The sequence below is a fragment of the Grammomys surdaster genome, unplaced genomic scaffold (assembly GCF_004785775.1).
Source record: "Grammomys surdaster isolate TR1022 unplaced genomic scaffold, NIH_TR_1.0 140, whole genome shotgun sequence".
NCBI classification, from domain to species: Eukaryota; Metazoa; Chordata; class Mammalia; order Rodentia; family Muridae; genus Grammomys; species Grammomys surdaster.
In genome coordinates this window covers 2,278,083-2,301,754 of record NW_021604598.1, presented here as the reverse complement: position 1 = coordinate 2,301,754, position 23,672 = coordinate 2,278,083, and the positions used below count along the sequence as shown (strand labels likewise).

At 47.4% G+C, this 23,672-nt stretch overlaps 1 protein-coding gene across 3 annotated transcripts; it reads left to right on the top strand.

Moving 5' to 3' along the window:
• The first annotated feature begins 9,433 nt into the window (after positions 1-9,433).
• Positions 9,434-23,672, top strand: Ap1m2 (adaptor related protein complex 1 subunit mu 2). 3 transcript variants are annotated; one of them, XM_028763833.1, is made up of 12 exons: positions 9,434-9,554; positions 11,644-11,800; positions 12,016-12,083; positions 14,393-14,523; positions 14,616-14,763; positions 14,849-14,975; positions 17,533-17,675; positions 17,773-17,844; positions 19,952-20,110; positions 21,029-21,154; positions 22,623-22,698; positions 23,246-23,672. In XM_028763833.1, the coding sequence occupies exons 1-12, from the start codon at positions 9,513-9,515 to the stop codon at positions 23,266-23,268; spliced, it is 1,272 nt and encodes a 423-aa protein (XP_028619666.1). In that variant the 5' UTR covers positions 9,434-9,512; the 3' UTR covers positions 23,269-23,672. The 3 variants fall into 3 exon arrangements, with proteins under 3 accessions (XP_028619666.1, XP_028619665.1, XP_028619664.1); XM_028763832.1 differs by having other exon boundaries at positions 17,527-17,675; positions 23,246-23,668; XM_028763831.1 differs by having other exon boundaries at positions 9,513-9,554; positions 14,801-14,975; positions 23,246-23,536.

Genomic DNA, 23,672 nt, shown 5'->3' with positions numbered 1-23,672 from the left:
TACAAGAGGACACTGTAGGCTGCCCTCTAGCCTACACACACACACACCCCCCCCACACACACACACTGACACACTAACACGGAAGCAATCAGTGACAGTGACATCCCTTGGGTAATACATAGTAAAGTTTCAATGCGAAACCACTTCATATATTCAAAACTAAACAGTGCAGTCTGAGACAAGAAGAGTAATTTCCAGGAAGCATGAGCTACATAGTGAGGCTTTTGTTTTGTTTTGTATTTTGAGATAGGGTTTTTTCCTGTGGCTTTAGCTATCCTGGACCAGGCTGGTCTTGAACTCAGAGATCTGCCTACCTCTGCCTTGAGATTGCTGTGATCAAGAGTGCTAGAAGTAAAGGCATGTGCCACCACTGTCTAGCTCAAAAGCCCATTCATAAAGGAGCCCATTCAAAAAAATTATAGCCAGGTTGTCTTAGAGTTTCCACTACTGTGAAGAGACACCATGATCAAGGCAACTCTTATAAAGGAAGACATTTAAGACAGAGGTTCAGTCCATTATCATCATGGTGGGAGCATGACAGCATGGTATTGGAGTAGCCTAGAGTTCTACATCCTGATCCAAAGGCAGCCAGGAGAGGACTATCTACCGCACTGGGCAGGGCCTGACCACAGGAGGTGTTAAAGCCCAGCTACACAGTGACACACTTCCTCCAAGACTACGTTTACTAAGACAAAGCTAATAATGCCACTTCCCATGGGCCAAGCATTCAAACCACCACACAGGTTTAGTGACACACACCGATCATCCCAGCACTTGGGAGATGCAGGAAGAGGAGCAGTAGTTCATGGCTAGCTTTAACTACACAGGAGTTCGAGGCCAGCCTGGGGTACATGAGACTCTGTCTCAATAAACAAAAATTTTCTTTGGTCAGTGGAAGGTTTGAAATATTGACAGACATTATCTAAAATAAGTTCTAGAATAACAGTGATTAGGGCTGGAGAGATGGCTCAGAGGTTATGAGCACTGACTGCTCTCTTCCAGATGCTGTCTTCCAGAGGTCCTGAGTTCAATTCCCAGCAGCCACATGGTGGCTCACAACCATCTCTAATGAGATCTGGTGCCCTCTTCTGGCACATAGGCATATGTGCAGGCAGAACACATATATAATAAATCTTGAGAAAATAAAGAATGATTAATATTCAACAGAAGCTAAGTCACCAGCTGCCTTTTCAGATGACAGTGCTTGGTGGCTCACTCAGGTGGCAGGAAACTGAACTGTGGTTCATTGTGTGGGGACAGAACTTCTGCCTCTTTTTAGAACAAATCACATTTAAGAGCGGAGAGTGGGAGCCAGCGAGATGGCTCAGCAAGTGAAGGGACTTACCACATGAAGTATGACAACTTGAATTCCATCTCCAGAACCAGCAGGGTGAAAGGAAAGAGCAAACTCCTGCCAGCTGTCATCTGACTGCCACACACACATGCTGGCACACACGATGGAGAAGAGCTGGGGTTGGGGGTGGTGCACACCTTTAATCCCAGCACTTGGGAGATAGAGACAAGTAGATCTCTGAGTTGGAGGCCAGCCTGGTCTACAGAGTGAGTTCCGGGACAGCCAGGGCTACACAGAGAAACTCTGTTTCGAAACTCCCCTCCCTCCCACAAAAGCAAAAGAAACAGTTAAAATGGAAAATGCTTAAAATAGAGGAAGGGAAGAGGGTGTGGTTCTGTGGTCGAGCATTTGGCCTAGCATGTGTAAGGCTAGGTCCATCCAGGCTACCAAAAAGAAAGAAGGAGAGAAAAGGAAGAGAGGAGAAAAGAGTTGTAAGAGTGTCTGGTCGTCTAGTCAGGAGCTCTGTAGGCAGTGGAAGGCAGCATAGAAGAGCCTGGCATGGTGCACAGGACTTCTAGGCCATCCTTGGCTATGCATATAGCTAATTTCAGGAGAGCCTGAGCCACACAGGACCATCTCCATAATTTAAATAGTTTCTAGAGAGGGGGTGCCATACGGAGCACGTGCTCGTGCTCTTGCAGAGGTCCCCACCTCAGATCCCTGAACCCATGTTGGGCAACTCACAGCCTCCTGTGGCTCCAGCTCCCAGGGATCCAATGTCCTCCTCTTCTGGACTCTGACGTTGCTGAACTCATAAGGATAAACACATATACATATAAAATTATAATAAAATAAATAGTATTGTGAAGTTAAAGAAACTTTGAGTATACGCTTCTTTGCAGAGTGTGTGTGTGTGTGAGAGAGAGAGAGACAGAGAGAGAGACAGAGAGAGAAAGACAGAGAGAGAGACAGAGAGAGAGACAGAGAGAGAGAGAGAGAGCAGGAAAGGAGAGGGAGAGGCAGAGGGGAGGGGCACAGAGAGGGGGAAGGGGGAGGGAAGAGAGAGACCAAGATAGAGACATAGTCTGAACAGAGAAATTTATTTTAGGCATATTTAAGCAAATCCCAAGTAGATGAAACCTTTCCTGGTGATGATTAGCTCAGTCCTGTGTGCACAGTAAAGCTTGAAACGCAACTACATTGAAACTTTTTGTAAAATACCCGTGACAAGTACCCGTGTAAAATTCTCTGCTGTGGCTGGAAGAGGCGGTAGATCTCTGAGTTTGAGGCCAGTCAAGTCTACAAAGCAAGTTCCAGGACAGCCATGGCTACACAGAGAAACCCTGTCTTAAAAAAAATACATAAATAAATAATAAATGGCTTCTATAGATTGACCAAATGACAGCCGTCATAAAGATGGGTTTCATAAATTGACAAGCTCTTGATATTGGCCTGGGGGAGGGTCCAGGGTTTTGGAGAGGTCACACAGGTAGTGCAAAGGTTACGTCTTCTCGAGGCCTGCTGTGCTGATAACGAGTCATACACCCTCCTTGTATCCCTGCCTGTGAAGGAATAGCAGTGTGTTTAATGCTGCAGGTTGTTCATCTGTGAGCACAAGGATCTCCATGCCTCCTACATGACCACTTATTTTAAAAGAGAAATTTACGTTTATAGTAGAGGCCAAGGTTGAATGAATCACTGCATGGCTAGGCTGTTAGACAAGCACAAGATAGCTATAAGAATAGCTAACCGACCGACCAAGGAATGAGGGAGCCATCTTAACTTGATGGCCATTCGAAGGCCACTTGAGGGATTTTTACTTATCTCTTTGTGCAGATAGATCTCTTTCATTTCACCATCAGTGGTATGAGAGAAATCTGACACGTTAAAGCAACACATGTCAGGAAATTATTGACCACCAGGATTGTTCTTGAGCCACAGATAATCTACAGCAGCTCCATTTTATAAAACTGTGGTTCTCGGTTTGCCTTTCTCTTGACTAATTTCTTCTAATACTTTCTCTGTAATATTAGTAATTGTACTAACCATACAGGCCAGCTTTGAAGCATCTCTTTGTATTCCAGCCATCATTTCTGGAACTGGTAATATAAAAGCTGAAAACCAACCCTTAGCAAAACAACACCCTATGTCTTCCACCGTAGGCAGCCTTTCTTTTTTGTTTTTGTTTGTTTGTTTGTTTGTTTTTAGTTTTTCAAGACAGAGTTTCTCTGTGTTGCTCTGGATGTCCTGGCTGTCCTGGAACTCACTCTGTAGACCAGGCTGGCCTCGAACTCAGAAATCTGCCTGCCTCTGCCTCCCAAGTGCTGGGACTAACAGTGTGTGCCACCACCGCCCGGCTTCTTTTTCTTTTTATCTTTTTGGAGACTGGGTCTCTCTATGTATCCCTGGCTGAACTCACTTTGTAGATCAGGTTGGCCTCGAACTCACAAAGATCCAACTGCCTCAGTCTCCCAAATGCTACGATTAAAGGTGTGTGCTTTTGATCCTCCCTGATCAAAGGCATCTATTTAGACTTTGCTTTGGCAAGCTGGGAGTTCATAAATGTAACAGCATCCTTTCTGGGTCAGTAGTATCATGCCCTTGTCTCCATAAGTTAGTTTTTCTTCTGGGATGTTTTCTCTTGGCAGGGTTGTCCTTCATCTTCAGAGTCTTCCTTTGTCTTGTGGTCTCCAGGATGCTGTCCTGGTTGGATGCGTTGGAGCAAGAGCCATCTGGGACTTAGGTTATTTTCTGGAAAGATACAAGCACAGCCTTACCCTGGTATAAGAACATCAGGGCTTTCCCTTTCATTAGTTTCTAGATCTTTCTGTTTAACGCGTACTTTAAAATGTGCCTCTTTAAGGGCATCAGAAGAAGCCTTATCGCTTGTTGTGAAAATATTTATTAGTATGGGTTAGACCTCTGTGCATCCCACACTACTCCTGCAGAGGACTCAAGTTCGGTTCCCAGCACCCATATAAGTCGGAACACAAGAACCTGAATCCAAAGTTCCTTCCTGGACTCCCCAGGCTCACACACACACACTTGGCATATACACAAATAAACAAATAGTGTCTTTTTAGAGAGTAGAAGGGCCTGGAAGTGGTACTAATATTATTTTTTAATCTTATGTGTGTGTGCATTTGTCTGCATGTGTGCACCTTGTATCTGTGTATACCTCCTGCCCATGAGAGCCAGAAGAGGGTGTTGTTCTCCTGGAACTGGAATTACAGGTGGTTGTGTTGTGGGTGCTGGGAATTGAGCCTGGGTCCTCTGGAAGAGCCTTGACTTCTGAGCCATGTGTCCAGTCATAAAAGCTGAGTTTTTACAGAGCTGACTCAGAGTCAGGAGAAATTACAAATCTTTATATGAAGTCTTTATAACAACTCTCTGGTGTGGAGAAAGTACTCAGAGAGGTTAAGCAATTTCCGCACTGCCACACAGCGAGCATGAGGAGGAACAAAGACTTGAACGGCAGGAAGTGGGACTGAGAAGCCCACACCCTCTCCAAAGCTATACTGCCAGACTCCTGGTAAATATTTTTTTGGGCAAAATACATTTAGTAGTTCGATCCCATATGGCATTGGGGGAGGCGATGGGTGAGGAGGAACTGAGTGGAAGACATCGCATGTGTGCATACACTTGTACATAAAAGACAGGAACAAGTAATGGTTTTCAGAGAGACAGGAAACTCGGCAGTGCAGGTGCAAATGAGGCTTTGTAAAAAGATTTATTTCATTTTCGTTGAGAATACAACTTTAATCCCAGCACTCAGCAGTGAGAGGTAAGCAGATCTCTGTAAGTTCAAGAGCACCACAGTCTATAGAATGAATTTCAGGATAGCCAGAGTTATAAAGAAAGATCCTGTCTTTTTTTTTTCTATTTTTTTCAAAATTTATTTAATGCATATAAGTATACCACCATTGCTTTCTTCAGACACACCAGAAGAGGGAACCAGACCTCATTACAGATGGTTGTGAGCTACCATGTGGTTGCTGGGAATTGAACTCAGGTCCTCTGGAAGAGCAGTTGGTGCTCTTAACCACCGAGCCATCTCTCCAGAGTCAAAAGACTCTGCCTTAAAACAGTAACAAGTACTTTGGGGCAGCGTTTAGAACAGCTTCTTGCATGATTTTTGAGACAGAGTCTCTACCTGAAACTTCAACTCACCAGTTTAGATATACTGGCTGTCCAGATAGCCAGGAGTCCACCATGTCTCTACTGTCTGTTTTTTTCAGTGGGTACTAGGGATCCAAACCCAGGCTCTCAGGCTCACACAGCCAGCACTCCGTCCACCAAGTGTTCTCCCCATTCCTCTACTGTAAAAGTCTTAAAATGGGGTGAGGTGACCCAATCAGTAAAGAAAGGAACTTGCAGCCAAACCTGATGGCCAGAGTTTGATTCCTGAGACCCACCTGTTGAAAGGAGAGAACCAAGTCTCTCAAGTGGCTCTCTGACCTCCACGGCTGCGCCCTGGCACAGGTGGTCCCCCCAACACTCTCCCCCATCCCCCCACTAAATAAGCAAATAAATGAAAAAAAAGTAAATGCTTTAAAATAGATACTAAAATACATGGTACAAGCATAGCCTGGCAGGTTGTCTTCCCAACACCCAGGAGGTAGAAACAGCCATCAGCAAGCAGTCCAAGGCCAGACTGGGGTGTATGAGCACCCCATCTCAAAAACATCAGCAAGCAGGGTGGTTTTGTTTGTGTGTGTTTGTTTGTGTGTGTGTGTGTGTTTGAGACAGGGTTTCTCTGTGTAGCCCTGGCTGTCCTGGAACTCACTCTGTAGACCAGGCTAGCTTCGAACTCAGAAATCCTCCTGTCTCTGCCTCCTGAGTGCTGGGAGGAGCACACCTTTAATCCCAGCACTTGGGAGGCAGAAGTAGGTGGATCTCTGAGTTCAAAGCCAGCTTGGTCTACTGAGTGAGAAGCCAAGGCTACACAGAGAAATCTTGCCTCAAAACAAAACAAATAAACAAACACGGAGATTACAAGCCAGTTGTGAAGGTTGCCTGCCGGGCACAGGAAAACCCAGAGGAGGGCTTTGTCCTAGACACAAAGTGGGAAGTCAGAGGGATCTCTCCACGGAGAAAGAATGACAGGAAGAAAGTAAATTTGGTGAGAGTTTTGCAATGAGGGATCAGGGCCAGGAAGAGAAGGGAGATCACAAAGCCTAGGGCCCTTGCTGAGTGAAACCCTGGTCAGCAGGAATCTGTAGGCTAGGTTGGGAGCCTCAGGTGAGAGGGAGGGTGGGTGTGGCCACTGAATCAGACAGATTTCTTTACAGGGGGGAGAAGGAAGGAGGCTGATAAGTAGAAGCTGAGGTGGGGCACAGGGAGGAGGATGGGGACAAGATATTTAGGACAAACTGGGACAAAGCCACCACCTCTGGGGGATGGTGGTGGCCACCGAGCCAGAGTGGGCTGGGCTAAACCAGACTGGGCTTGGCTGGCTGAGACAGTGCTAGTCTGTTCTCTGCCCGCACTGAGGCTCTTGGTCTCATGAATTTTTTAGCTAACTAGGCCTTGAGTTTCAGATTCCAGGGTGCCAGGCCCAGGCTTCTGGGTTCTGCTTACCATGTGAATGCATCTCAGGTCTCAGGAGAGTGTTGCTGGCTTTGTGCTCTGCATTTTCAAGTCTAGAGGCCCCAGGACGATTCCAGACACACTCCCTTCTCAGGAGCCAGCCACCTTTCTTTAAAAGTAAATTCGATTTATTTTTTGTGTATGTGTGCAAGAGTTTGAGGACCACCTGCAGGTGTTGGTTCTCTCTCATAAGTCATGAGGGACCTGGAGATTAGGTCGGGGTGCTGAAGCAAGCAAGCACCTTTGAGCAGTTTCACCAACTCCCCCTCTCCACTTTATTTTGAGTTCTGTTTTGTTTTTAGCCACGGTGACAGTATGTAGGCCTGGCTGACCTGGAACTGACTGTGGAGCTCTGCCTGCTTCATCTGGAGAGAGCTGGGATTAAAAGCTTGTGCTACCCACCTGGCTCCACAGGCTCTACACCTTGTATTTTGAGATATGTGTGTGAACTCAAGCTCATGTTTGTGTGAATGTCTATGTATGTCACAGTGTCCTTGCAAGCAGGGGAGTTCCAGGGATCTGACTATCTCACTCCCAACAGGGGTGAGGTGAGCCCAGGCTGCCCTGAGTCTGCTGATGCTCAGGAGGGATCCCTCTCCTATGCAGCTCTGAGTGGAGCCAAGCTCAAAGCTTAGGGCTGGAGCTCACTTGGTAGATCACAGGTCTAGCATGCAAGAGTGCCTGGATTCTAGCCCCAGCAGCACATAAACTGGGGATGAAAGTGCATCCCTGTGATCCCCTCAGCACCGAGGCAGGAGGATAATGATTTCCAGGCTGTCTGGGACTATATAATAACAATAATAACAACCAGATAATGAAAACTATTAGATAACTTTATCCTGTTAGAGCCAAACTTCAGGCTCCCCATCTTGTCAAGGGAAGATAACAGCAGCTCCTTGGTTCCCTCAAAGGGTTATCCTGGGCTATATATGAAGGCCTGGGCTAGATGGGTCTTTAAAAAAGGGTATAATGTGGTTGGTTATCTGAGCATTTCTTCTAGGAAGCCAAAGCCCGAAGATGGTGCAACTACTAGGCAGGGTTAGGTGGAAGAGTTGGGAATTTAAGGTTAGCCTGTGCTATACATGGAGGTCCCAGACTAAAACATTAAGGGCTGGGAGTGTAACCAGGGGCACAGTGCTTGCTTGGCACCGGCAAAGGTGGGCATTCCATTCCCTAGAACTGTAAAAACAACCAGAACAAGAGAATAGTGGGTTGATAACCCGGCCGTGTGGCCCTGAGACGGACTGTCTGTGCTGGGCTTCCTCCAGGGTGGTGACTGATAAACTCTTCATACAGGCAGGTCCCCTGTATGAAGAGGACAATTCCCGTGGGCAGATTCTCCTAGCTGCATCTGGACTCCAGGCCTGATAAAAGTCGGAGGCGGCACCGATGCCCAAACGGGCTTTGTCGCCCCCTGGCGACCACGCAGGAAACGTTTCTTCCACAGCGAAGCACCATGCAGCGGGCTAGGGTGAAGTTTGTTATATTTTTTTCCACCACCCTCCGCAAAACGGTATCCCAGCGATGGGAAAGTAGAGACAGAATGATCTTGAGTTTGGGCGTAGCCTGGGCTATTAGAACAATGAATGAAATTAGAAAACAACAAAGTCAGGCATGTTGGCTCGTGACTGTAATCACAGAGCTTGTAAGGCTGAGGCCAGTCTGGATCACATAATGCGCTCCAGGCCTTCTGGGTTATCTCAGCCTTTCTTCTAGAATTAATAATGATACAAAACAAAATCAATAAACAAAAACAAACAAACAAAAACCAACACAGGCCAAGCATGGTGGCGCTTTTTAATCACAGCACTCAAGAGGCAGACACAGGTGGACTCGAAGTCAGGCTGGTCTACAGAGAGAGTTCCAGGACAGCTACGGCTACACAGAGAACCCCTATTTTGAAAAAACAAACAAACAAACAAACAAAAACAATTAACAACAACAATAATAACAGAAAGTAGTAAAATGTGTAGTGTGAGGAGGATTAATATTACTGCTCACCCAGTGGTGAACACCGGGTCACACATAGAAACAGGGCAAAGTCCTGCTGAGACTGGTATGTGTGGGTGACAGAGCAAGCTACATCGACACACGAACAGACGGATGCCCTGGTGGGTGGATACCTACCTGTAGGTATGGGTGGGTTAATAGATGTTGATGTAAATGCGTATATGTATGTGGGAGAGGGTGATGTATGGATGGACAGCTGAGTAGAGGCGGAGTGTGGATGCATACCGGGGTAGGAGGATCAGAGGATAAATGAACAGACGTACGTATGCACGGTGGGCGAGTGCGGCGGCGGGTGAGTAGAAGGATCGATGAGTAAATGTCCTGGGGTCTCACTATCCACCCAGGCATTCCTGATCTCCCAAAGATACTCGAGGCAGGGCAGCAGTCGCAGTTCACGTTCTGCCTTTCCCAGCTCCTGGAGCAGCCTTGGCATTTGCTGCCGACCGTGCCGCTCACCTGGCGGCCTCCCCTTTAAGACGCATTCACCTGGCGGCCTCCCCTTTAAGACGCGCTCACCTGGCGGCTCACCTGGGCGAAGGCGCTTCCGCAGGAAGAAGGAAGCAGCAGCGCTGCCGCCTCTGAAGCTCGCGCTCGCCTCCAAGCTTCACCCGCTGCCATCATGTCGGCCTCGGCAGTCTTCATTCTGGACGTCAAGGGCAAGGTGAGGCAGAGGGCGAGGGATCGAGGTACGCCGGGCGAGCCCGCGCACCTAGGGCGCAGGACCGGGAGCTGGGGACCCGCCCTCTCCAGCCAGTGTCTGTGGCAAGGGGCTTCACCTCTCTGAGCGTCGTTTTCCGAGTTTGTAAAATGAGAATAAGAAAGATACCCACCACCCGAGCGCCCTGAACCAGTGAGCACAGTCCTTCTGCAACCCTGGAGCTCAATAAATGCGCCAAGTGTAACTCTCTGGAGTAGAAGGCCATCACCCTATCCTTGCAAGCCGCCTGTCCCCTCTCCAGTGGCAATCACAGCGGTAGAGATGAAAACAAGATCCCTGTAATGTAATGACAGACTGGTCGTGTGTCTCAGTTGTCAGCCTGCCGGCCTAGCACACAAACCTAGGTATGATCCCAGCGGACTACATAAACAGCCAGAATTCCAACACTTGGGAGGTAGAGGCAGAGGGATCAGGAAATCAAAGGAGTTTGAATCGGGCCTGAGCTACGTGACACATTCACTGCCTCAAAACCAAAACAGGCTCAACAAGCCCAGGCGCTGACTGCCTGTGCCTGGTGAGCTGAGTGTAAGCCCCAAACCCAAGTGAAGGGGAATAGAGACAGCCTGCAGTTGTCCTGGGACCACCGGCTCTCACACACCGCAGGCACAGAAATGATAGTGCCTGTAAAAAGAAGCAAACAGTAAGGACAAGGCGGGCAGGTGTTCTACCATGCACCTGTCTGCCATCCTAGCTACTCTGGAAGCTGAGTCAGAGGGATGACCTGAGCTTAGAAGGGCAAGGCCAGCCTGGGCTACAATAGCAAGACAAACCAAAGATATAAAATAACCTTGAACAAGAACAGCTCTGGAGGGGAGGTTCAGTTCCACTTCTGTGCTTTTTGTGGATATATTTTAAAACCTCAACTTCTTCAGTCTGGGAAGTGGAGACAAAGACACCTGTCTCAGCAAAGGTTCCTGCTGATCGTCCTCCTCGGTGTGGGGGTGGAACCCAAGCTAAGCCAGCACACTGCCACTAAATTACATCCTAATCCTCTTCATGCTTTTAAAAAATTACACTTATCTATTTACTCTGTGTATGTGAGAATCTGTTCTGTCCTATTCCTGTGTGTGTGGCTGCTAGGGTAGACCCTTAGGCCACCAGGCTTGGCGGTGAGACCCTTCAACAACTGAGAACCACTGAGTTCTCTCAAGGTCCCCCCTTTACATTTTTACTTTGAAATGGTATCTGGTTGAATTACCCAAGCTTCAGATTCACTCTGGAACCTTGCTAGGCTTTGAACTTGCTGTCCTTTGGTCTCAGCTTCTCTGGTAGCTCTGATAGCAGGCCCTTGGTAAGGCAAGGCTTAGCACATCCAGGCTTACTGATTGATATCTGAAGGACTTCATGTGTGGTAGGATAGTCCTCTACTGCCCTAGCCCATTTTCTTTATTTTTTATTTTATTATTTTTTTCTTGGCAGAATCTCATAGTTTAGGTTGACTTTGAACTTACTATGTAGCTGAAGATGGCCTTGCATTTCTGATCCTCCTGCCTCCACTTCCCAAGGCCATCCCCAGCATGACACTCAGTAGAAAGTTGGTGGGGTTCAGTATGCACCCAGAATACTTTTAGCTGTGGGTATTGAGTATCCAGATAGCACGAATGAAGATGGAGGCACACAGAGGCCCCTCAGATAAGTCTGGGGATTACACACGGAGCATGACATGGTTGCAAACACCTGTAATCCCACACTCTAGAAACTAAGGTAGGAGGATTGAGAAGTTGACACCAGCTGGGGTTTCATAGAAAAAGCACCTAAATTAATAAGGAAAGGAAAGATAGGCGGGTGATTCGTTGGCAGAGTTTGTAATAGTAGCTCTAGCCAGGGCAGAAGCAGGAGGATCAGAAGTTCAAGGTCATCCTCTGTTACATCTGGATTCAAGGCCAGCCTAAGACCCATGAGGTATCATCCCCTCTGTAAAACCAAGAAGAGGCCAGTGTGTATGGGAAACAAGGAAATCTAGAAGAGATAGACATCCTAAGGCCTAGATGTGCGCAGTGGTGGTGAATGAGTCCTCTCTGCCTCCCCTTAGCCTCTGATTAGCCGAAACTACAAAGGCGATGTGCCCATGACAGAGATTGACCACTTCATGCCGCTGCTTATGCAGCGTGAGGAGGAGGGTGTGCTGGCCCCACTGCTGAGCCATGGCCGAGTGCACTTCTTATGGATCAAACACAGCAACCTTTACTGCATCCACCCCGTGCTGGTCACGAGTGCCAAGAACCCAATCCAGGGGCAGCGACCTGAGAGTGGGAGTTGCACAGTACATGTGCCTTACTTAACTCGGGCTGTGCCTGGGGTAAGGGGTAGTAGAAATGGGACGGGGGTGGGGGGAGAGATAGCAGGGGACATGTAACACCACTCCCTCAAAAATGGCACTTTTTCCTTAACCTTACTGAACCAGTGGTGGCCACAACACTGAAGAATGCCAACGCCTCTCTGGTGTACTCCTTTCTGTACAAGACTGTGGAGGTAGGTACTGGCCTCTCATTGGCTAGCTGATCTGTCTGTCCACTTGTTATGTTCACCCCTGTCAGGTGCTGTCTTCTGACCATCCCCATTAAAGCCTCCCCACACCTCTTTCACCCAGATCTGAGCTACAGGGTACGGGTCTAATCCCTCCTCTCTGCTGTGTGGCATTCAGGAAATCCCTTGTTTCTGTGTCTGCGAATGTGACAGGTGCTATTGTAAGGGGAGGGGAAGAAAAAGAGCTGAAGTAACACAGAGGAAGTGTCCCCAACAGAAGATACCAGTAGACAGAAAGGCTCTGAGGTGTGAATAGAGCTAGGCTAAAGGGTTTGAGCAGAGCGAGGTTCAAAGGCTGGGAGAGGACACCTTCCCTTCCTAGGAGAAGCAGGCTAAGCATCCATGTGCTTGGCACTGGAAATGCTCCAAATGTCAGAATCTTTGCGTATGTGTTGTGCAGTATTCTAGAGATAGGACCAAAGACTTGAAGAAATGTATTTGTGTTTCAGGTATACATGAAACACTTTAATCAGTGTTTCTCAACCTGGGAAATGTGACTCCTCTGGGGGTCCATTGGCCTTCTCACAGAGGTGGCATAGCAGATATTACATATTACATATTAGATATTACAGTTCATAACAGTAGCAACATTACAGTTATAAAGTAGCAAGGAAATAATTTTACAGGTGGGGTCAGCACAGCAGGAGGCACTGTGTTAATGGGTAGGCATTAGGAAGGTGAGAACCACTGGCTTATATATGTCTGGAAGGTATTTTTCTTTTTCTTTTCTTACCTTTTTTGGGACAGTATCTCACTTTGTAGTCCTGGCTGGCCTAGAACTTGGTATATAAACCAGGTTAGCCCTGAACTCACTTCAAGGTGCTGAAATTTAAAGCATGCACCACTGTGCCCAGCAGGAAGATAATTTAAAAATTTTTTTAATGACGGAAGCTAGCCTTCCAGCTCATGAGTTTCCAGGATTATACTTAGGTCATCAGGTTTGGCAAAAATTTCCTTTACATGCTGACCCATCTGCATGGTCTATTTTGTTTTGATTTTGGTTTTTCTGTGCTGAAGAATTGCGTTTGTGAACTCTGTCTTACTCTATCCATTTGTGCCACGTCACTTGCCCTGTCTGTCACCTGACTGTTGTACAAAGATTCACGATGTATACACAGTACACTCATTTTTAAAATTTAAGATATTTACTTTTTTGTTTGTTTGTTTGGTTGGTTTTTGGTTTTTCGAGACAAAGTTTCTCTGTGCAGCCCAGGCTGTCCTGGAACTCACTCTGTAGACCAGGCTGGCCTCAAACTCAGAAATCCACCTGCCTGTGCCTCCTAGATGCTGGGATTAAAGGCATGCGCCACCACTGCCTGGCAAGATATATATTTATTAAACATTTATTTACTTTTATATATATGGATGTTTTGCGTGTTTGTATGTCTGTGCAGGTCATGTGTGCAGTGCCCACAGAGGCCAGAACAGAATGTTGGTTTTTTCTATGCTGTATGACTTGTTATCAGCACAGCAGGCTTCGAGAAGATGTGAACTTTGCAGTACCTGTGTGACCTCTCCAAAACCACACAGGACCCTCCCCCAGCCCAATATCAAGAGTTTGTCAATTTATAAAACCCATGTTTATGAAGGCTGTTACTTAGTCAATCTATAGAAGCCATTTATTATTTATTTTTTTTTTGTCAATTTGTTTCATTTTTGTTTATTAAGACAAGGTCTCTCTATTTAGTCTTGACTGTCTTAGAACTTACTATGTAGACCAGGTTGACCTTGAACTCACCAAGACCCACTGTTATCTGCCTCCTGAGTGCTTGGACTAAAGACATGAGCCACTATATTTGGCCTCTACACATTTTTTTAAAGGGAGAGCAAGGTAAACCAGACCTCTCATTCTGGATCTTGAAGGTTACAGTAAGAGGATGGTAAGTTCATGGCCAACCTAGGTTCCTCAGCCAGACCATCTCAAAAAACAAAGTCTTGAGTACAGCTGCTCAGGGTCTGCTCGGTCTCCAATCCCCCAGTAGGAGTGCGGCTCAGTGGTAGAGTCCTGATCTACACGCAGGAAAGCCGTTGGACACTCCCTCTAGCTGTCTTCATGGTGTAGGTTTCCACTGCCTTCTCCCCACTCTGCACTCCACTCCATGACCTGTCTCTTTTCCTCATTAAATTGCTCTGTGAGAGAGAGGCCCAGTCTCTCTGTTTGCAGTCCAGGCACACAGTAGGCAGTGTATAATTGCTTACTGCCTGGTGAGTGTGTGCCCAGCTTACGTGGTGTCTGTCCTCGGGACCGCGCCCAGGTCTTCTGCGAGTACTTTAAGGAGCTGGAGGAGGAGAGCATCCGAGACAACTTTGTCATCGTGTACGAGCTGCTGGACGAGCTCATGGACTTCGGCTTTCCTCAGACCACAGACAGCAAGATCCTGCAGGAGTGAGTGTGGGCGTGGGGGGAGACAGGAGGCCGGCAGTCCCTCTGAGGTACCCCTGCAGTTAGCTGTGGCCCTCACTGCTCTTTCCAAACAGGTACATCACACAACAGGGCAACAAGCTGGAGACAGGCAAGTCTCGAGTACCACCTACGGTCACCAATGCTGTGTCGTGGCGCTCCGAGGGCATCAAGTACAAAAAGAACGAGGTCTTCATTGACGTCATAGAATCCGTTAACCTTCTCGTGAGTTCTGTGCCTCATGTCCCGGGGGCAGGAGAAGGGGACTCTGTACCTGTTGACACCCCATGTTGGGAAACCCCCTTTGCAGGTCAATGCTAATGGGAGTGTCTTGCTCAGCGAGATTGTGGGCACCATCAAGCTGAAGGTGTTTCTGTCTGGGATGCCAGAGCTGCGGCTGGGCCTCAATGACCGAGTGCTCTTTGAGCTTACTGGCCGTAAGACTGAGGGGAGGGAGGGAGCCTCTTCCTGGGAATAGGCTAGGAAGCAACCAGAGGCCTCCTAGACAGCAGCCAGTTCTGAGATAAGTGTTCACATTCCCTCCAACGATTACAACGATTGCATGTCAACAGGAAAGTTCAACTAACAAATGCTTTCTTTGTTAATGAGCTGGCTGCAGACCAAGCCCGTCTCTGGCCTTGACATTCTAGTGAGGGAGACAGGTTAATAATATTTAAATATCTCACAGAGGCCAGCGTGGTGGTCCCTTCCTGTCATCTCAGCACTCTAGAGGCTGAGACAGAAGGGTTAGGAGTTCAAGGTCATCTTCTCCTTAGGTTAGTGGAAGCTTTATGAGAAGGTCGACAGAGACAAATGGGAATTCCCAGGGGGCCAGCCCAGCCTAGTAAGCAAATTCCAGGCCAAAGGAAAAATGCTATCTCAGGCAAAACAAACCAACCAACCAAACAAAAACAGGGTGGTGAATGACACCTGAGGAAAGACACTTGAGATTGTCCTCTAACAATACATGTATACATATATATAAGTGTATACACACACACACACACACACACACACACACACACACACACCACAGAGAGAGGGGGTGGGGTGGGGATAAAACCAACCAAACAAAAACCAGGCAGGGGCCAAACATAGTGCTACATATGGGTAATCCCATCACTTGGGAGGTAGAATCAGGAGTTCAAGGCCATCTTCAGCTACTCAGTGAGTTTGAAGCCATTCTGCACTATATCTGATCCTATCTGAAAAGATCACACCAAAACACAGGAAACAAAAGCAAGACCCATACAAACAGCAATGAAGAGAAAAGGAACGGAAGACGTGACTCACACAGTAAAGTGGAATATGAAGCCCTGAGTTCAGATGCCCAGAACACATAAAAAGCAGACATAGGGTCTGTTGTGGTTTCAAACTCCTTTAGACCCTGTGCATAGGAAGCAGAGCAGGTAGATCTCTGTGAGATTGAGGCTAGCCTGGTCTACATAGCAGGTTCAAGGACAGACAAAGTTACATAGTGAAATCCTGTCCCCCAAAACAAATCAAATACAAAAACTAGGCATGGTTGTGTTTATCTGTAACTGTGGCACTAGGGGAGTAAGGCAGGGGAGCCCCAGAATGTTCTGTCCAGCCAGGCTAGCCAGTTGCTGAGCTCTGGTTGAATGAGACACCTCGTATCTAAAGATAAGACAGAGAGCCAGAGAGAAACTTACCTGGCTCCTTAGCACAGCGGCCTGAGCGAGGCCCTTAACCCACGTGGGAAAGCCTGAGTGCTGGTGTGTGGCTGAGACCTCAGCACTTCCTTCATATATATTGTTGTTTATTAATTATGTGTATGTATTTTGCCTGTATGTACTTGCACCATGTGTGCGTAGTGCCCACAGAAGCCAGAAGAGGTGTCCAATCCCTTGGGATGGAGTTACAAATAGTTGTCATCCCCCATAGAGTTGCTGGGAACTGAACCTAGATCCTCTAGAAGAGGAGCCAGTGCTCTTAACCACTGAGCCATCTTTCCATGAAGTCTCAGCACGCCTATGCTTAGTGGAGGCAGAGACAGGGGAAACTCCCAGAGCTCATAGGCTAGCTAGATGGGAGGACACAGCAGGTCTGGTGTGAGATCTGGTACCTTGGCACAGTGTGGGGAGAGGCAGACCAGACATACCACAGCAATGTGTTCAAAATAAAAGGGCGTGTCTCAGTGGCTGCAAACACTTTCCAGCAAGCCTGACCATCTGAGTCCCCAGGACTCACATAGCAGAAAGAGAGAGCTGACCAAACACATTGTGGTAAGCATGCCCCACCTACCAAGTAAATAAATTACTGTCATCATCTAGAGAAGTTAGGCACTGATCAACCTCTAGTTTACACAGGTACACATGAACCCATAGATTACACACACACACACACACACACACACACACACACACACACGTATACTCACAGTATACACAGGCACACAATGGGGGAAATCCAGGCCTGAAAAGGCAGTGCAGTGGCTCAGGGCATTTGTTGGTCCTGCCAAGGACCTGAGTTCAGTTCCCAGCACCTACAGCAGGTAGCTCACAACCATTTACAACCTTAGCTCCGAGAGATCTGACATCTGGGCTCGGTGGGCACCAGCACCTGTCTACACACACACAAACACATAAAACTTCATCAAATTAAAAATACTAAAATTTGTGCTGGCTGAGCTAGCTCCCAGAGACAAGTAGATCTCTGTGAGTTGGAAGCCAGCCTGGTCTACGCATGGAATTCTTGGACAGCCAAGGCTATGGTAGAGACTGTTTTAGAAATCAGACAAACTAAAATCCTACTCAAAGGTTTAGAAAAAACTCCAAATACAATGAGATGAACATAGGGAGCAGAAGCTTAGGGCGGGATGCAGACTCTGGGCTGTGTCATCTCCCCACTCAGCCCAGGCCCTAGGCTGCCTTTTCTACAAACCCAGAGAACGTAGTGGCCGGTGGGGATGGCAGGGCAGCATCCCCCTCCTCAGCTCCAGGGTCACTCTTCTTGCTCCACTCCGAGTTTCAGGCAGCAAGAACAAGTCTGTGGAACTTGAAGATGTGAAATTCCACCAGTGTGTGAGGCTTTCACGCTTTGACAACGACCGCACCATCTCCTTCATACCCCCAGATGGGGACTTTGAACTCATGTCCTACCGGCTCAGCACCCAGGTGAGCCATGACCCAGTCCAACATAAAGGAGAAGGTGAGGCAGTAGATGGAGAATGGATGTCAGAATCTGTGAGAACCACCTTCTCTTCTGCTGCAGGTCAAACCCCTGATCTGGATCGAGTCAGTCATTGAGAAGTTCTCCCACAGCCGAGTGGAGATCATGGTGAAGGTAAGCCCAGGGAGGACTTTCTCAGTGCAGGTTCCATGGCAGCTTCTGGTTAGCTGGGCTCCTGGCTGCGTATTCAGGATTTCTCTTTGTTTTTAACTCCTTTTTCCCCTAATTTTGTGTGTGTGTGGGTGTTTTGCCTGCATATATGTTGATATGCAAGACTTGCCTGTCTAGTATCCACAGAGACCAGAAGAAGGGATTGGATCCACTGGAACTGGAGTTATGGTTGGTTCTGAATTGCCACATGGGTGCTGAGAATCAAACTGTAATCTTCTAGAAGAGCAGCCAATGTTCTTCACTGAGTTATTTCCCTAGATTTTTAAAAATACATTTATTTAATGTATATGAGTACACTATAGCTGTCTTCAGACACACCAGAAGAGGGCATTGGATCTCATTACAGATGGTTGTGAGCCACCATGTGGTTGCTGGGAATTGAACCCTGGTCCTCTGGAAGAGCAGTCAGTGCTCTTAACCACTGAGCCATCTCTCTAGCCTATCTGTTTTTGTTTGGTTGGTTGGTTTGGGTTTTTTTTTTTTTTTTTTGTCTTTTTTTGTTTTTTGGGGTTTTTTTTTTTAAGCAAGATCTTACTATGTAATCCTGTCTGAACTCTGTGTAGACCAAGAAAACCTCAAATTCAGCCTGTCTCTTCCTCCTAAGGGATGAGTCTAAAGATATATCCATATTCTCAGCCCTTATCTATGTGTTTAAGATTTTAAAAATGTATTTATTTTTATTTCATGTGCATTTGTGTTTTACCTGAATGAATGTCTGTGTGAGGGTATCAGAATCCTGGAACTGAATTATAAATAGTTATAAATAGTTGTGAGCTGTCATGTGGTTTCTAGGAATTGAACCTAGGTCCTCTGGAAGAGCAGTCAGTGCTCTTAAGTGCTGAGCCATCTCTCTAGCCCCTTAAGATTTCTCTTTACTTTATGTGAATAGATGTTTATCTGTTTATGTATGTGTATCTTATGTGCCTTGGAGGCCAGAAAAGATTGTGCTATCCCCTGGAACTGAGTTATAGATTATTTTGAGCTGCCCTGTGGGTACCAGGAACCAACACTGGGTCCCCTGCAATAGTAACAAGTCCTCTTAACCAATGAGCCATCTTTCAAGTTTTTTGCCTTTTTTTTTTTTTCCCCAAGAAAGGGTTTTTTTGTGTAGCCTTTGCTGTCCTGTCCTGGAACTCACCGTGTAGACCAGGCTGGCCTCGAACTCAGAAACTCACCTGCCTCTGCCTCCCAAGTGCTGGGATTAAAGGCATGTGCCACTGTCACCCAGCTATTTATTTATTTTTAGACAGGGTCTCACTATGTAGATCTGGCTATCCTAGAACTTACTATATAGACCAGGCTGGCCTTGAAAACTCATGTGGATAGGCCTGCCTCTGCCTCTGCTGCTCAAGTAGTGAGGTTAATGGCATATGTCACTATACCTGGCTACTGCTTATTTTCTTCTTACGTTGTAATTTAATTTTCTTTAATTTAATTGGGGAGGTGGTTTCAAGGGTTTCTCTGTGTAGCCCTGGCTGTTCTCAAACTTGCTCTGTAGACCAGGCTGGCCTCAAACTCAGAGATCTGCCTGCCTGTTCCTCCTACATGCTGGGATTAAAGGCGTGTGCTACCACACCAGGCTATGTTTTATTTTTGTTAATTTTGTGCGTGTGTGTAGGAAGGCACATGGCACGGAGGTAAGAGGACAGTGTACAGGAGCTGCTTCTCTCTACGCTGTGGGGACCTGATGAGCCACCTCACCAGGACCTCTTGTATGCTAGGCATTTACTCTGCCACCAGGCTAGGTTCCCATCCGTTTTTATTTTTTATTTTGTATTTTCAAAAAGGATCTCCCCTCTCTTTGTTTCCTCTTTGTCTTCGTTGCCACCTTTGTTCTCTTCCCCCACAATAAACTTCCCATGAGGAATAGTAAAAAAAAAAAAATCTCACTTAGTTGTCTAGGTGGCCTTGAATGCAGGTCTATAGTTCAGGCTGGCCTTGAACTTGAAATCCTTCTACTTTAGCCTCTGGAGTAGCTGGGATCACAAGCACTCCCCACTCAGTCTTACTCAGGAGTGAATTCTTTTTGCCTCCTGCTCTCTCCTGGCAGGCCAAGGGTCAGTTTAAGAAGCAGTCGGTGGCCAATGGCGTGGAAATCTCTGTGCCCGTACCTAGTGATGCAGATTCTCCACGATTCAAGACCAGTGTGGGCAGTGCCAAGTACGTGCCTGAGAAGAATGTTGTCATCTGGAGCATCAAGTCCTTTCCTGTGAGTCCTGGGAAAGGTGGGGCCCAGGGTGGGAGGGACTTCAGTGGTGGTGGGGCTTGCCTAGGCCACATGGCAGGAGATGAACATCCCAGAGAACCTCATCGTGGATGAGGGTGTGTGAGGATTACACGCATGCACACAGCTGTTCTTGAGGGCTGTGGAAGGGGAAGCCCAGGCTGTCTGCTTCCAGACTGGTATACTTGATGTGGTGGCCCAGGCCTGTCTTTCTCCCATTTGGGAGCTGGAGGCAGGAGGATAAAGAATTTAGACTTCTCTTTGCCTACACAACTGCTTCTAATCTAGGCTAGGCCGCGTAAGACCCTTTTTAAAAAATCCGAACCAAACCAAACCAATCAAAGGTGGAGAAGCTGAGGCCTCCTGTAACAGCACCTCCCCTCCCCAAGTCCTTCAGGAATATATGGCTTTGGTTCTCCTTCCTAGACTCAACTCATCTGTGAAATGGATTGACAGTTGACCTACATTCTTTTTGCTGTTGGTTTTTAGACAGGGTGTCACTACACAGTCATGGCTGGACTGGAACTTGCTATGTAGTCTGGGCTGGTCTTGAACTCATAGAAATCTACTTGCCTCAGCCTCCTAAGTACTGGGATGTGTGTGAGTGTCACAAAGTCCAAATATGACCCACATTCTTGGAGCACTAGTGGCTTTATTTTATTGTTACTTCGTGTGTGTGTGTGTGTGTGTGTGTCTGTCTGTCTGTCTGTCTCTGTTGTTTCCTTCAGACTGAGGAACAAGGGTTAGTACCCTTCTCTTGCTTGTACTAGCACAGACTTTTTCTATGGGTCTCTGCCAGCACTCTTGAGTTTGAATTCTGTGCAATGGACAGATACACTGTAGTGAGGGTGGTCTGAGAGACAGGGGAATAACTCAGAGTCTGATGCCTCTGTGTGTCTACAGGGGGGCAAGGAGTATTTGATGCGTGCCCACTTTGGCCTCCCCAGTGTGGAAACTGAGGAGGTAGAGGGCCGGCCACCCATCGGGGTCAAGTTTGAGATTCCGTACTTTACTGTTTCCGGTATCCAGGTGAGGACCGAGGGTGGGAGGTCCCCGTTTTCCCTCTAAGTCACCTCGCAAATCACACCCCATTTATTCATTTGAGCTTTTATTTATTTTGTGTATAAGTGTTTTGCATATGTCTGTGTACCATGTGTGTACATTACCTGTGAAGGTCAGGAGATGGTCTCAGGTCTCCTAGAACTGAGGTTACAGGTTTCCGTTCACCGAATGGATGCTGTACTCTAACCCAGGTCCTCTGGAAGAGCAGGCAGAGCTCTTAACTTCTGAGCCATCTCTCCAGCTCTGTCTTAGGCTTTCTAAGGATTACTGTGACAAAACACTATGACCAGAAAGCAAGTTTTGGAGGAAAGGATTTATTTGGCTCACATTTACATCATTGGAGGAAGTTAGTACGGGAATTCAAGCAGAGCTGGAGCCTGATGCCAGGAGCTGACGCAGAGGCCATGGAGGGGTGCTGCTTACCGGCTTGCATTTCATGGCTTGCTCAAGCTGCTTTCTTATAGAACCGAGGATGACCAGTCCAGGGGTGGCACCACCTACAATTGGCTGGGCCCTCCCCTATTGATCACTAATTGAGAAGATGCCTTAGATCTGGATCTCATGGAGGCATTTCCTCAACGAGGCTCCTTCCTTTATGATGAGTCCAACTTGTGTCAAGTTGACACACAGTATCAACCAGTCCAAGCCCCCCTTTTAGTTTTAGTTTTGTTTTTGAGACAGGATCTTGCTGTAGCCAGGCTGACCAGGAGCCTCCTATATAGACCAGACAGTATTGTACTCAGAGAGACCTCCCTGCCTCTGCTTCTAAGTGCTGAGATCTGAGGTGTGCACCACCACACCAGGCATTTTTATTTTGTAACCCAAGCTAGCCAAGAACTCACTCTGAAGTCCAGGCTGGTCTCAACTCACTTTAAAATCCAGGATGGACTTGAAGTTATCATGTCCTTCTGTCTAGATTTCCAAGCACTGGTATGAAAGTCACGTGTCTCTGTGCTGGGATCTCCATTTCTTCTCTGTCTTCTGCCTGGGACTGCTGCCTCTAATGTTCTGAGGCTGGGGCTTTCCCTCTCCACTTCTCACATCTACGTATGCACCCCAGCACCAGCCTGTCACTATTCACCCCTGCCTTCCCCCACTCACCCTTGTTCCTTGTTCTCTTGACCCCAGCTCTGGTCCTCTGCATTCTCCTGTCTGCTTCTTTTCCCTCCTCACCCATTTCATGCCGAGACTCCCAGCTTGCATCTTCCTAAAGTGTGTTCTGTATGCTTCCTTGACATAAGTCACCACTTTCCCTTCTGACTGTTTACCTAGCCCTCTCAATACACGTTCCCCCCCCAATACTGGGGATTGAATCCAGGGACTGGCACGTGCTAGGCGGGGGCCCTATCCCAGGCACTCCCAGGGGACTCTAGAAGGGAGCTTACTTCAGAACCACATCCCTAGTCCTTGGCCAATCTACATTATGTTCTTCTAGGTCCGTTACATGAAGATCATCGAGAAGAGTGGGTACCAGGCCCTGCCCTGGGTCCGCTACATCACCCAGAGTGGTGGTAAGGTGGCGGGCTCTCTGGGACAGTGTGGTTAAGGAGGTGGAGGGCATGGGGACTGAGGACTTTGATGCCGTGTTTGGGGCAGTTCTCAATTTTAGCCTGTCTGGCACCAAAACTGTCCTTACCAGGCTTCCTTGGGCTTATACAGCTTTAAAATGGGGTGGCTGGCCCACTCTAGGGCAACAATAAAATCCAGCAATATGTTGACACTTAGCACCTCCAGATGCTGTCTGGGTGTGGGCAGGCTTACCAGGTGGAGATGTCGGTGTGGAAGCCATCCTGATGTAAGAAAACCTGTTTTGTGTGTGATAGTCAGGCTAGAAACCAGGGCTTTATACATAAGTAGGAGTTCTACCATCCAGCTGCAGCTGGAATTCTAGGCAGTGGGTCTACTTTTGAGCCATGTCCCAAGCCTATAAGCCCTAATAAGCATTGTGAAGTGTTTCTGGGGTGACTCTGTGTTGGGACCCAGGATGGATTCTGTGGGTGTTGGAAAGCTTCCCTTTCCCCTTTCTTAGATGGTCCTTGCTCATTTTTATCCCTGCAGATTATCAACTTCGTACCAGCTAGAAGTGAGAAGAAGTGGGGCTTCCATCTCACAGATTCCAGCCACAGACTTTAAAGAACTGTGTGTGTGTGTGTGTGCGCGCACACACGCACATACACGCACTCGTGTGCAGGGTTAGGACACTGACTTAACACATTCTTGCTGCCCACACCTAACCCCCTTTACCTCTTTCAGCCATCTAGGGTGGTTTCTCTGTGTCCCTCACCCTTGGAGCTGTCCCACCCTGATTTTATATGAAGAACTATAAGAGGGCCTAAACCACGATACCCCTTTCCCCCATGAGTGCCTTCTTGCAATAAACTGCCTTGGGCAGATCTAGGGCCCACCTTTTATAGCTGCTGAGCCGAGGCCACTGGTCCTCCATCTGGGTTTTAGGGTGTCATTAAAATGAGTCTAACAGCTGTGA

Excerpts from the sequence above, each read along its gene's own strand:
- Ap1m2 (XM_028763831.1), top strand. The coding sequence starts at position 9,513 with ATGTCGGCCTCGGCAGTCTTCATTCTGGACGTCAAGGGCAAG. Across the intron at positions 11,801-12,015 it reads CAAACACAGCAACCTTTACT|TGGTGGCCACAACACTGAAG; the intron begins GCATCCACCCCG and ends TTACTGAACCAG. Across the intron at positions 14,976-17,532 it reads GCTCTTTGAGCTTACTGGCC|GCAGCAAGAACAAGTCTGTG; the intron begins GTAAGACTGAGG and ends TCCGAGTTTCAG.